General features: G+C 39.2%; 1 protein-coding gene across 2 annotated transcripts; it reads right to left on the reverse strand.

Annotated features, from left to right (window-relative positions):
- Positions 1 to 4,154: 4,154 nt before the first annotated feature.
- LOC122827750 (leukocyte surface antigen CD53-like) lies at positions 4,155 to 14,305 on the reverse strand. 2 transcript variants are annotated; one of them, XM_044110705.1, is made up of 8 exons: positions 14,243 to 14,305; positions 13,766 to 13,844; positions 12,819 to 13,007; positions 12,660 to 12,734; positions 10,753 to 10,863; positions 9,406 to 9,513; positions 8,448 to 8,531; positions 4,155 to 7,715 (listed from the first exon to the last, which is right to left on the reverse strand). In XM_044110705.1, exons 2-8 carry the CDS (start codon positions 13,826 to 13,828, stop codon positions 7,647 to 7,649), a joined length of 699 nt encoding a protein of 232 aa, XP_043966640.1. In that variant the 5' UTR covers positions 13,829 to 13,844; positions 14,243 to 14,305; the 3' UTR covers positions 4,155 to 7,646. The 2 variants fall into 2 exon arrangements, with proteins under 2 accessions (XP_043966640.1, XP_043966639.1); XM_044110704.1 differs by having other exon boundaries at positions 13,766 to 13,847.
- Between the last annotated feature and the right edge of the window lie 353 nt (positions 14,306 to 14,658).

The following is a 14,658-nucleotide window of genomic DNA, read 5'->3' on the forward strand; positions in this document are numbered from 1 at the left end:
CTGAATCCGTTTTCTTTCATGGTTTGCTTTGGAATAGACTGTGAAGTGGTTTAAATGCACAGTCTTGAGTGCTAATATTTTGCATGGCTGGGGAAAACTGCGTGCGTCTCATGGGTGATTCCTTTAACGTGTTTCTGACCTTGGCGCCCCTCTCCTCCCGCTCCGCTCGCTCTCATCTGCTGCAGCAGAAAATCACCTGAGGGATTTGCATACATGAAAAACATTCGTTGACTCAAGCAGATTGTAAGGTGAGCAATGTGCGGGTCGTTAAGACGACATGACTTAGTCAAATTCATCAGGATTTAATGAGGACAGACCGCCACACCGGATCGCTCCTTTAACATCATCAGACAGAGTCGTGTCAGAGCCCGGCTCTCTGCACTGGTTCCTCCCTGATGATCCACCTGTCAGTCAGTTGATCAAAGTGGCCAAAGTGTTCCTGAGGCATGGCGCTATTAAAATGGAAATCCTGCAAAATTAGCATAAACACTCATCTGTACTGTCCAGAGGGAAGATGAAAGAAAAACTCATATTATTCCATCTCTAACACTGCAGCACAACATCTCAATAGCAACAGCCAAATATTTATTTTTCTGAGAATTATTCTATTTTATAGCTTCCGATGCTGGAAGTAAGGAGTCATTTAGTTTAAACAGAAAAATGGTTTCTGTTCACCGTTTTATGGCAGCAGATAACTGGAGAATCACAGATATCTATGATGTGGATGTGAGCATTTATTAGCATGATTTTAGTTTTCTTTTCTCTCTGTATCTTAGTGCAGGGGTGTCCAAAGAGTGGCCTGGGGGCCATGTGTGGCCCCTCACTGCAAAAAACTGAAATCTAAGTCAGATTAAATGTTTCAAATTATCCCTTTTTTCTTTATGAAAAGATCATTTTTCTCACCAAGATGTTTATGTTTTAGAGTATTTTTTATTTTTGTGCTTTTCTCTCTTGTTTTTGAAAGGCGACTGTTTGCAGTGCTGGACTGATTTTGAACGCTCCATCACTATAATTGTAGAAGGACATGAACTTGACCTGCCAGCACATTTTGACAGGATAAACCTGTTGGATGATGGATGGATGGACTTTTGCACTTTCTTTAATTTCATAATAAATAGGAACACATCTACATAGTGACATGCACTCTAAAGCACCCAAACCTGCTTCTAATTAATCAATTAATTAATTAAGCTTGACTAACTAACCACATATGATCAAAAAAGTGACATAAATTTTGTTCATATAGCTCAAACTTTTTTTTCTATTAGTATCTTTTTTTTTCATAAACATTCAAAAATTTGCTGCCTACCATGTAAAATACATTTTTTTATATACAGTGATGCACACACATCATTCTAGTTTATTTGTTTAGATAAATTATTGCATCCTTAGTTGTTTTTTATTATTAGTTTATTTAGAAAATATATTGTTTTGACCTGCAAGTAATTCTGACTTGACGATTTTGGTCCATGTGACAAAACTTTTGGCCACCCTTGGTTTAGTGTAATTGGGGTTGAAGTTTTTCTAGTCATTTCCCCAACCGTCAAAATAAAAACGTTAAGAGTCAGGTTTGATTAGCTTATTTAATCATCCCTAACAACCGTCAAATCCAATTAAAACGAGGAATAAGTCATCTTTTTATAAATTGTCTTTTCTAATTGTATTTTTCTAAATTGTATTTTGGAACGAAGCCGTCAGTTTTGTTCAGCGATTTTTCACATTTGGCTGATTTGATTCTGCTTTTGAAAAGTGTTTTTGATTCAAGCTAGTAGCATTTCTTTCTGATTATGATTATGTACAAAAAGATGATTTTTGGCTCAACATGATGTGCAGATAGTGGGCAAAAACTAAAAATCCCCAAAAATACAGCAGGATTTTACATTACATGTAAAATGTCAGATCAAATGTGATTAAATTTTAAATGTGACTTTTTTCAAAATCTTGAAGCAAAAAAAACATTACAGATTCTTCTAGCTTTCAAAGACGGGTAACAGAAAAGAATGAATATAGTTGAACATTTAATTCCAAGAAATATAAAAGAAAAAGGAAAATTTCTATTAGCAGTGAAAACTTCCACAAAGCTTAGAGTTTTCCTCTGAGTGTATGATGACTGTTGTTGAATAAATACTTTAATTGAAAGTGGATTAGTCACAGACACAGAGTGAATTAGAACTAATATCCAGTAATGAGCTGGCCTCTCTGCCTCAGTCACACACACTGCATTTATACCTCAAACACTTCATCAGAGTAAGGACCTGATCAAAGTCTGAAGTCTGAATAAAACACAGATTACAACGAGTCACTCAGTCCCTAATCACAGCAAGTCTGATTAACTGACTTCTCCATATACAGTTTAATACAAGAGTAGGTGCACACTGTGTAAAAACAAAAGAAATTTACCATGAAAATACTGTAAAAATCGGGCAACCACAGCTGCCAGTATTTTTATTTATTTATTTATTTTACAACGTACACACAGTGACATATACAGTCCCTTGCAAAGATATTCCACATTTGTCACATTTAGTCAAGACACAACCAGGTTCTGATTTGTTTTTTCCTACCTTCAGAATCTTAAGTCAGCTAAGGAAGGTGTTTTAAAATGAACAGAGCGTCTGGCACGCTGATTGAGTGTCCTACGGAGAAACGTGCCTTGCCTCCACATGTCTGATGTCTTAGGGGAGCAGTTGGCAGGGTGGCAACACGTAAGGAACACAAGCATGTGCCAAAGCCGGAGGGATTCACAACTTCAACTGTGCGCTGACCCACTTCCCTGTGCAACCTGCTTTGTTTTCGATGAGGAACGGATGATCCAGAGGCCCCAGAACAGCGAGAGAAACGGAGGAGAGCGGGGGAAGGAGGAGAAGTCGACATCTGCAGCTTGAAGGACAACGGGGCAACGACACACATGACAGCAAATCAATAATTTCTCCAAGTGGGGGAAGAGAATAACTCAACCACGACCTATTTGGCTTTTATGTGTTTTTCTTGTACTCACAAGTGTGTGACCCTGTGGATCTACTGGACAGCTGCCAGCACTGAGTGTATGAAAATTAGTGTGAGTTTTGTCTGAACATGTACCAGAAATAAGAACATCAAATGAAGACTACATTACAGTTCTGAAGTCTTGTTGCTTAAGTCAGTGAGTCATGAACCCTCTGACTTACATGCAGGTGTTTTTTTGGGTGACAGTTCAGGAGTTAAAGTCTTCAGTGTTATTTGATTGCACCGTGTAAAAAGGAGTTTTGGAAAAAGTTAAGCATTGCCACTAAAATGATTTATAGTTTATTCAAACAGTTTATAGTTTATTCTGACTGTGCCGTTTTAGCAGCATAGGCTCAAAAAAGTATCAGACAGTCCTCTGAGATCTTGGCCCAATGTTCTCTAACACTGTCGGCTACAAGTCCACAAGGTTCTGTCTGATGGATCTGATGACTGTGGAGAACGATGAACTTATTTTCATGTTCATGACACCAGTTTGAACTGGTTGATCTTCCTGATAAACCAGTTATCAGATTGTCGCCTCCTATTCGCCTCCACCAGGTGAACAGCAGAGTGTTGTTGCGTGCAACAAATGCTCAGTTGGTACTAAAAGGCCTCAACAAAATATTCACAGCGCTATAACGCCTCCACCTCCAGCCTGGAACAGTTACAGGCGGCAGCATGGAGCCAGGACTTCATGTTAGTAAAGAAGTAAAGTTGATCCATTTCTCAGCTAGAAATCACAACGTGTTTCATAAAGAGAGCGTTAACATTACAGTAAGACCCTGCAGAGGTCTAGAAGGAAGTCACTTCAGATGAAATGAGCCTCTCTGTTTCTTCAGACCAACTCAAGGCAACCATGACATTTTTTTTAAAATTGATAAATATGAAACATATTTTAAAATATTCCAGATGAGAGGTGAAGTTTTCAGATTCCAGATTTTATTAAACTTAAGGATTTGAGTTAAATAAAGTTTATTTTTTCTTTAGTGTGGTTCATTTGTCATATAAAAATCCAGCAGGATTAGAGTGTGCAGTGTGTGTTTTCCTGTTCCTGCCCCCACAGGTGAGATTAAACCACAGATTGTTTTCTTGGTACCTAACAGCTCAACCAGCTCACCTTCATCCATCTGTCATAACTGGACAACAAATCAAGCAGCCTGTGGATTATATCTGGGTGGAGACAGTGTGAAAGGAAACGCAGTTCAGGGTTGATCAATTTCTTCATGGACATGTTGACTGGTCATATGGACCGCTGCAATAATTTACATGCAGGAGAACCTTCATAATAATTTGAACAGTTTATATAAATTATACAAGCTAATCCCCAGTTGTTTTTGTTTTTTTGTTTGTTTGTTTTTCTTTTTTTGGTTGTAAATGATTTTAAGCTGCTCTCTGGTAACAAAGCAAACAACATGCTAATGAAGCAGCCAGCAGCTTAAAGCCTTCTCCACCTGAAGCGTCGCTCCTCAGGCCGTCGCTCTTCATTCTGCACTGAGCAACAGTGTTCGAATGTGGCGTCCTCTGCTGCCACCTGGTGGTTGTTCCTCATATGGACTGAATTTTGGGCACATTTGGATGATAAGCTTTATAGCGTCCCAATTAAAAACATGTTCATAAACTTAATGCATGGCAAAAATAAACTATTATTCTTTTGTTGAAGCCTTATAATATGGCATCATTCAGTTGTCTATTCAGATGCATTTCAGTGTTTCACTTGACAAAATTATTGAGAAATGTCAAATTTTTAAATACAACATATGTGTCAGCTTTAATTCTGTCCATGGATAATTAAAGTCAACTGTGGACTGGTTACGTTCACTCGCTTTACTTTAACACAATTTGTCTGCACTTTTTTACGTTTTAAAGTAGTTTACAAAACCTAAACATCTACTTCTTCTTGAGTGTGTTCTGAGTAAAGTATTTTACTTCGCTACATTTGAAATCATATCCATTAGTGATATGGATATGAAACCAGCCAAAACACTGATCAGATTACATGGTGCTGCATCAATTTAAAACAGTTTTCACACCAATAAATTCTCATTTCTTTTGTGAAACTGAGGAGTAGCACAAATACCTTAGTCAAGTTAAATTAAGATACAACTGACTTAAAAAAACGCATATGAAAAAGGCTTGTTTTAAGTAGATAAATCTTTAATATTGATGAAAAGTATTAATCCCATTGGCTGATTATTTCACTTACAACATGGGGGAACTGTCTTATAAATAAATTTATCTGCCAATAGAACTAATACTTTCCATCAACATTAAGGAATTATTTCCTTATAACAAGTTCCCATATCTTGCTGAAAAGGCACATGTTGTACTTTTACTCGTGTACATTAATTTTGTCCACCTCTGCCTGCATGTGTCTTGTTTGTCCATCTTTATTGAAGGGCTTTAGAAGTCTGCAGGTTTCAACTATTTATTTTTTTCCTATAAAAACAGTTCTTCATTTGAAGACGAATCAAGAATATTGTGTCTGTTAGGAGAGCCATGACACAAAGCCACTGAGACGAAGCAAGAAATCAGTGAGAGACTTTTACTTCTTTATTTGTTTTGGTCACGCCTCCTGCGCATCATTAAGGACTTTCTATCACCTGCTGTTGCCATCGGGCCCCATGCGGGTTCCCCGTCACCGACAGGCTGCTAGCTAACCAGGTTGTTCACACAAACAAGAGTCCCAACAACATACGGGTTCCATGAACAAAACAGTCATCTAATATCTTTAAAACTACTAAGCTATTTTTTTCCCGTGTTTGTTAAAATATTACCTGACTGTAAGCAGAAAATGGCAGACAGTCGCCAGACACTCTGAACGTCTTTCTGTGATCCAGCTCAGCAGAAGCTGCTCAAACCTGACAAGGCCAAGTTTCCTCTGCTGATTATCTATATAATAACAATCTAAACATAATCTCAGTCACACAAAACAAGCCACATTTCAAAGCATAGAGTCCATTTAGCTGCCTGTTAAACTCCTGTTTTATAGTGAGTCCTGTCGAATGAAGCTGTTCATTTTGATGCACCAAATCAAATTAAATCAGCAAAACATGTGTGCAGTAATGACAAAAATATGCCTTTTTCTAAGACTACTTAGAGGTACATATAATCTTTTAAAGACATGGTTCAGATATATGTAGTAGACAAACATCAGTGATAGGAGGCTAACGGCTAGCCAGATAGCTTCTGCTATTAGCTGAAGTTATACGAGTGTTAGGATAAAACTCTAGCTGACATGAAATGTTTCCACTTTCACAAGAAACAGTTGTTCAAATTGTCACTGAAAACCTTCAGTTTCTTCAAATAGAAATACTTTTACTGAATCTGCAGTCTGATATTCTCCAGTCAGCAGGTAAAGCATAATTCAAAATCTAAATGTTTACTCAATTCTTTGCAGATTTAGAACTGACTGACAAGTCCCAGCTATTGGAGCCGATCCATACAGCCACAACATCGACCAGCTTAACCTGAGAGCAACATGAATGTTTAGCTGTGAAAACTGGGGGCCTGCTGACTAGCAGGAACTCTGAAGAGTTCTTCACTCTTATATTAGCTTGTAGTGACTTCTTGTCTACTACAAGTAAGAAAATTATTATTGATAATAACTGCACAAAGCCTCACTCACAGTTTTTCTTGATAGTTCACATATAAACACTGGTATTTGAGACATTATGTAACTCATGCACCAATCCTGAACCAGTTCTGCTGCTGTTCATCTGGTTCTTAGAAGTGTGTTTTCATATGACGATTTGTGTGTGACATCTGAAAACAAAATACAGAGTTGAGAAGAAATAACATTGTTTTGAATGTAAAGTTTCAATTTGCAGAATGCTCACAATGTGCGTGTGTGTGTGTGTGCGAGTGTGTGTGGGGGTCTGTGTTTTGACTTCTGTCAAAACTTCTGACATGTGCTTCCAGAAAAGGTCTGTAAACAATCGAGAAAAACTATAAAACAATCTGGACCTTTTAGGTTGAAAGAAAGACACACTGAAATTAAAACATGACATTTCTAATAGTCACGCCACTAATCTAACTTTTAATATTTTTATAATAATGCTTCAGACAATTAAGAAATAAAAAAAAAACCATGACATTTAATCAGTTTGACACAGACCCTGAAAAGCCCTTTCAGACTGAACAAAGTCCAACAGACTCCTGTGACCTTTGAACTTCACAGTCTCAGATTTGTTTAGGAATCAGGAGCAAGAGCTGCCAAACTAATACACAGAAGACCAGCTGAAGGAGCCAATAATGAGTCAGGTGGAGCTGACAGGTTTCCAGTAAATCTGAGAGGAAGTCATGTTGACTCTTGTCAGGATTTGCCATTGGCCTCTAAAAAGTTTAATATCCAGGAAATGCTCTGTGAGAACTGATTAGAAAATTCAAGATTCAAAGTCATCTTAGCAAAGTCTCTGTTGAAACCTGTGGGCATGAATATGATTTTGTGCTTCAGCATGAAGAGCTGCTACATTTCAGAGGAGCTTTTTAAATCAGCAAAGTGATGACATTTGGAGGATGGGCCATGCTGGAAACTCAAAAACAATAATTAGAACCATACTACCATCCCTCCCATGTGTTATCTTTCTGGGTGACAGGCACCACTTCAGTAGGATCCAGACGACCTTGTTGGCGTGAACGATTTCCTAAGCTGGAATGTTTTCTCACTTGTAACCCAGTCCTCTTCTTCTGAAGTGGCAGAACAGAGGGACAGTGATGCTCAGGCACACGAACTGGAAACAAAGACGACGAGGACGCTGATGAAGCTGCACCCAAATCACAGCTCACATCATCTCAAAGCAATAAAAGCACACATCGGGGAATTTTTGAACATCTCAGTGAATCTTTTGATTTCATAAAACAAAGACTTGACATCAATTTCAAGAAATTCATTAAGCTAAACTGTATAATTAATACAAGGTGTGCTTTCTTTCTAGCTAGAAGCAAAAGACGACAACCAAGGTCAGCGAACAGGAAATTCTAACTCAACACCTGGATGTGTCTTTGTGATGTTCATCATGACTTTGGTGCCAAAAACTAGGACTTCTCTGACCTCAGGGTTATTTTAGACACATGGTGACTGAAGTTAACCAAGATCAAGTGGAGGCTGAGAAATATAAAGTTGCATTTCCTCATAGATAGGGTAAGGGCTGTTGTAGAGTTTCTGCACATTGCAGGTTGCCTGTGGACAGTTGGGATTGATTGTTTGCTTTTCCATTGATTAAACTGAGAAAAACACACCCTGCACATATTGGGTTACCATAACAACCCCCTTCAAACAAGCTGAAGTTGCTACATTCAAAGCATCCGACAGGGATGCAGATATTTTGAGATTTGATTAGTCCATGTGGTTTTCATGGTTACAAACAGGACCAGTAACCTGGACACTAGTATCAACACGCTTCTATGTGCGTTCAGAAAGCCAAAACATGAATATGGAAACGGGAATGCTGAATGAACTGTACCTGAATCATGAACATGGTGACCACTCCTGACGCAGTGCTGAGGTAGTTTGAAGCAAACCAGTTCCTGAGTTTCACCAGGCAGCCCTGCAGGTCCAAACGCACAGGAGGCTTTATTCCTACCGACCTGCAGCTTTACCAGTGAAATGGAGGGAGCTGCTTCTGAAAGCTACACAAAGCCACTAGATACACCAAACAAAGTTCTTTTTTTTCCCTATATGATCTTAGGATCAGGTTTTAAGCTCCTACAGATTTCAAGTTTTCTCTCTGTTGTGACTCTCATCCTGCTACGTTCACATCCAAATACAGAACTGAAAGGTTACAGACTTTTGTGTTTTTGATTTTTGTTAAAATGATAAAGAGTTTTAGATGATAAACACATTTTTCACATCGCAAATACAGAAAACTAAATAAAAATTTACCAAATACAAAAAGCAGCTTTAAACTAATTATCCATTCCCTCCTGCCTGGCAGCTCTTTATTGAGCACATTTGGACCAAAATACCCCAACTCTTCCTCTGTCAATCAGAACTACCCTCACCCATATACTCCTGTTGTCTGCAATAAATCTGCTTAATGACAACCTACGCTGCTTTACAAAAAGCATAAAGACCTCCGGAACTTTTCCCTTCGTCTCATTTCATCCACAAATGTCAGAGGAGTTTATTGTGGAAAAAGTGTGGAAAAACCAACACAGAGCAAAACCTGATAATGAAGCAAAAAATAAATAAAAAAAAAAATGACAAAGATGTTTGGCAAATAAACATCTGAAAATGATTTGTATTTTCTTCTTCTCTTTTTGCTCACCACAGCGACTCATCTGTTTCTATTTGTAAAAAAAAATAAAATAAAATAAAAATAAAAAAATCAAACAGTATGAATACTTTTTTAAGTCGTTGTGCATTATGCATAATAGCTGCTCCAGGACCCGCTCATCTCAGTGAGTCATGCAGTGAATCACCTCCTGCCAGTTGGGCTGGTCAGCAATGTTGCAGGGATTCTTGGTGCAGCAGGACAGCGGAGCTTTCCCCCTCCAGTCATCTGGGCCGTGAACTCCACAGCACTTAAACTGGAGAGAGGAGGAGTTAATGTTACCACGGGAACTAGAAGCAGCTGCCTTTAAAGTGCAAAACACGACTGATGTTCAGTCTAAGTTTAAACAAAAATAAAAAATAAAAAAAGAAAGTTGTCCCCCTCAATAGCTCTGGGTTCTTTCTGGTTTTCATACATCAAGTGTTTCTCGGGTCTCTTCTTTTCATAGCACACAGAAAGGTGAGCTGTTCAGGGACGTTGTTCTGTGTGATTATGCAGTCATGAAATAAGATTGAAAAACATTTTGAAGTTGGCGAAGGTCAGAAAACGTATAAATTAATCTCTAAAATTGACAGAAGGTGGATTTTCACCATAACTCACCAGTTTCTTTGGTGATAAGTTTCAGAAAAGCATTGCTAGGATTGACCAGAATTTAACTTTAGCAGGAGACAGATTTCTGATTTCTCCTATTTTTCTTATATAAAAATATAGAATATTGAAAAGAAAAAATTCAATTGATCTAAAATATCTATACCAGTGTTTCCCAACCCTGGTCCTTAATACACACTGTCCTACATGTTTTATTGGTTTCCCTGCTTTAATGTGTCTGATTCAACTGACTGCAGTTCAGCAAACATCTGTTAATCAGTCATCAATTGAAATCAGCTGGACTGAAGCAAGGAAATCCCTCAAACATGCAGCGCAGTGAGGCTTGAGGAGCAGGTCGGGAAACACTGGTCTATACGATGAGTGAATGTATGCAAATAAAAGTTAAAAGTACATTCATATAACGTACCACAGCACCCGACGACTACTCTTCACATTATTGCTTTCTCCTTTTTGCATCACACAAAAATCACATTTATTTCATCATAACCCACCAAAGTCCCATTTTCAGGACTGAATGTTTTATTTTATTTTATTTTATTAACAATTTCATTAATAAGCTGAACTTGACTGCATTGTTTTCTCATTAGGATCAGGTTGAAATGGAGGAGAGTTCCACTGAATTGACTTTGTTTTTTGTAAAATGCCTTGAGGCACCCTGTTGTTAACTGGCTCTACATAAATAAGATTGAATTAAACTGAACCGGGTGTTATTACAGTGATAAAGAAACCTTTTTAGCACAGCTTTTTAATCAATAAGGGTCTATTATTGTCACTTAATCAAAATTTGTGACAACTGATGAAGTGTCAAGAAATGCTGTTGCAGTGGGACCCTCCAGATATGTATTTTTCTAAACAGAGACATTAAAACGAGTGGTTTATCATTTACCAGGTACTGGACGGCATCAAAATCCTCCTTAATGGTTTTGTTCCCCTCTGGGCCGGACTCCATGTAGACCTCCAAGCTGCGGGTCAGGTCCTTCTCAAAGTACGTGTCGATCTGTTGAAGACAACAGCCAACATGGCAGTCAGGACAACATACTGCATGTAGGAGAGGCGAAGGGAGAAACTTGTGTCTGTGGTCACGGTGATGGACAGACATTGTTGTTTTTTTTTTGGAAGTGTGCATACAGTGGGGGTTTTGATATGGGCGAGATATGGGCAGTTGCCCAGGGCGCCTTCTGGAAGGGTCAAGACACAAAGTCACAATTTCTTGAGTGATTTCCAAAAATTTCTGCAACAGTAAACAAAATGTGTCTCAAGTTCCCATCACTTTCCTTAGCAACTAAATTCAATGTATGCAGTACGACTAGCCGGGTGTTGCTAGTGCTGCCCCTTGTTTTTGCAGCATGTAACCCTGACCGGTTTTGGTCTCTAGTTTTTGTAGAATTGTTGTAATTCAGCTACACTGGACGGTTTTCCAACATCAACAGCCTTCTTTTAAGGTCATGCCACTGCATTTAAAAAGTATTCAGGTCAGGACTTTGACTAGGCCACTTCAAAGTCTTAATCTTGTTTTTCTTCAGGTACACACTTGCTACTGTGTTTTGGATCATGGTCCTGCTGAAGAACCCAAGCTGGTTTCAGCTTCAGGTCAACCACAGATAGACGGCTGCAATATTCTTCACCTTGGTTTCCTGCACATTTTGATGTGATTATGTTATGTTATATTATATATATATATAAACAGTGATTTTGAACAAATGCACCCCTCTAATTGCAACCAGTCTGCTGATGAGATTGACAGAGATGAAGTGATATCAGCTGCAGTCTGTCACACCATCACCTGCTCTGATCCTATGACTAAAGTCCGGTTAATGTTGCTCATTTTCAGGGAGCGGTACTTAAATTCCTTCCCATCTTGTCGGCCTCTTTACAGGCAGGTACGGAGCTGCTAGTGAGACCGGATCCAAATCAACCGTTTATTGAATCATCTCTGTAGAACTTCATGGAAATCGGCACAACTCCTCAGGTTGTTGTGCTGAGGGGTAAATAATAAAAATACAAAATCCGGTTGCTATGAATACCTATGTGGAAGATTCTACAGGTCAGGACAGGATGACTGGGTCAGCCTCTGATGTGGTAATCACTGTCTGAGCCGGCACCGATAACACACTCAGCTGGAGCACAAACAACCCCTGGACACACACACTTAGATACACGGAGAGCAGAATTCTCTCAAGGCATTTCTCATTCAGTCTTAATGATAATGAAGTGTGTCAAAGGAGTATCTAGCACAGAAAACCCACTGTGGACTGACCCGCTGTTGTAATGTCATTGACTCATTATTTGTCTTGTATGAAACTGAGACTGATTGTTTTCGTTTTTTAAGGAGGAAAACGGTGGATTTCTCAAACATGCATGAAGAATCAGAGCAACACTCCCAAGTTTCTGACGAGGGAATACCATAACGTCACGCAAAGCTCAAACAAGTCAATTTTACATGACATTAGAGCTGCAAAAATTGGCAAAAACTATATTCCCATCAGTCTCAAAACTGTCCACAATGGCAATGGGTTTTTGACAGTTTGACAGTGAATGTTTTGATGTGACTCCAGCCTTTTTGTTAAATCAGAGCACATCTGATCTGATCTGTGCACCAACCTAAAGGAGATGGGGATTATCATAAAAGCAAAAGTATTCAAGTTTACAAATCATAACATTTGTTTTAGATCACAAAAAAATATATATTCTTTTGTTCACGACAGTAACCTTAAGGATGTTTCAGCACACTTGATTAGAAAAGACATCAAAGCAGATTCCCTACCAGACATATGAATACCAGAAGTCTCCCACCTCTCTGTTGTAGATGAAGAACACACAGGCCATGGCCAGCTCCACCAGCATCAGGATGAACAGTAGAACATAAAACTGAGACACAGAAAGTCGGGTTATTTTTTTGAAGCGTCTCATTTGGTCATTCAGACAGTAAACGCCACGTTTCCTCCCACTCACAGTGATGAGCATGCAGCGGTTCTCCCTCATGCCTCCCAGCACTCCCAGGTAACAAACGCAGGTGACGATGGTACCCGTCACCACGAGCGTGTTGGCTGGGTAGATGGGCCAGAAGGTGGTGACCAGAGAGGCGAACTTGGAGTGCATCATCTGGAATTCCCCGAAGGCCACCACGAAGGCTCCACACAGCTCCACGGGAGGCAAGAGAGACGAGGTAAAGCTCACATTATGACAGTCGGAGGTTCAGCTGAGTGAAGCTGGCCTCAATCTGTCTAACAGCCTTTATGCACACCGGCAAAGACAACCTCTCTAGTCAATAGAAGATTCCCATCTTAAGTGTTCACTGAGTCCTGAACAGGCTGCACAACACTGACCTGGATTTTCATCTCCAACCTTAAATCCAGTGAAGTTGGGACGTTGTGAAAACATATTTTAAAGCTGCTCCCAACCAAAGTCTAGTTCACTTCCTTAGTTTGCCAGTTTGTATTTAATTTCTTTTTCCTTAATATTTTGTACATGAGTATTTACTAAAGCTACTGATATCAGTTTATCTTTTCATGAATTACTTAAAAGTCAGAAAAAACACTAATATCTTATTTATATTTCATAGTACTTGTCTTTTTGACAACAGGATCACACAGCACAGCAACCGATGTTAGGATCACAAAATCATAATCTTTGAAGTAAAAAAAAAAACAACAAAAAAACAAGACAATCTTAATACAGTCAGAAATACAAATTTGTGTGAATCTGTGTCACTCTGTGACAGAGCCCGACTCCGCTAGTGAGTACAGATAAAAAAATGTGCTACATATTCTACACAATCTTGACCAATTAAAGAATAAATATGAGAGGAGGGTTTAAATGATTACAGGACGACCGGATTTAACCAGCCGCAGTGTGTGTGTGTGTGCGTGTGTGTGTGTGCGGTGCCCTCACCACCTTACCCAGCAGAGGAAGTGGAGAGACACCACCAGACTTTTCAGACAGCTGATGCAGGAGCTATTCATCTTTCCTGAACCTCTTCTTCTAGATGTGATGAGGAAAAAAATCCAACACACACGTACACACACACATACTTGTCTTTAAGATCTGTACAGGTGAAGCTGTGGCCCCATTGAGCCAAGTGTTTTACAGGACACTGCTGTTTGATATGGCAACACTGAGCCCTGAGCCACAATGGATCCCCTTGTTGGCCGTGTTAATCATTATTATCTGCTCTTATCACCAGATTAACTTTTTGTCACAAGTTTCAAACTCAGTTAGCTGGAAGCAGCTTCAGCTTCCTGATTCTCAGCAGCCAGAAAATATACTCAAGATTTTTCCTGCAGGGATTATTTGAAACGTGTCTATCAGTTATTAAGTTTTCATAATTGAAAATATAATAAATCAGAAGTCATAGGAAAATTTATGTAAAAGCTTACCTTAATTACAGGGAAATATCCAGTAATGTCCAAGCGACTGGGAAGTTCATTTGACGTTCCCAGCATTCCAGAGAATAACTGAGATCAGGCAGGAATGGCAGGAGTTAAAGCAGGAGGGGCGGGGGGTGGCGGGGGTCATGGCTGAGTTTTATCAACTAATATTTACAGAAGAAACAATGAAGAGAAGGAGGTGGAAGTGGAGGGGAGGGGGAGAAAGGCAGCACATGGTCACACTGCTAACCTCCAGCAGGACTGAATGAAGGCTTCTGTTGCTGATGTGTTCAGAGATGCTGTGTTAACCTAGGGGTCAGGGGTCACTGATCAGTCTGACGTAAACAGAATGAATGATCTGTAACTAGACCAGATCATTGCTCTAGAATCTGATTCTAGAGCAACAAGAGCTTTTCCTGATCTTG

The sequence above is a fragment of the Gambusia affinis genome, linkage group LG03 (genome assembly GCF_019740435.1).
Source record: "Gambusia affinis linkage group LG03, SWU_Gaff_1.0, whole genome shotgun sequence".
In the NCBI taxonomy this organism is placed as follows: domain Eukaryota; kingdom Metazoa; phylum Chordata; class Actinopteri; order Cyprinodontiformes; family Poeciliidae; genus Gambusia; species Gambusia affinis.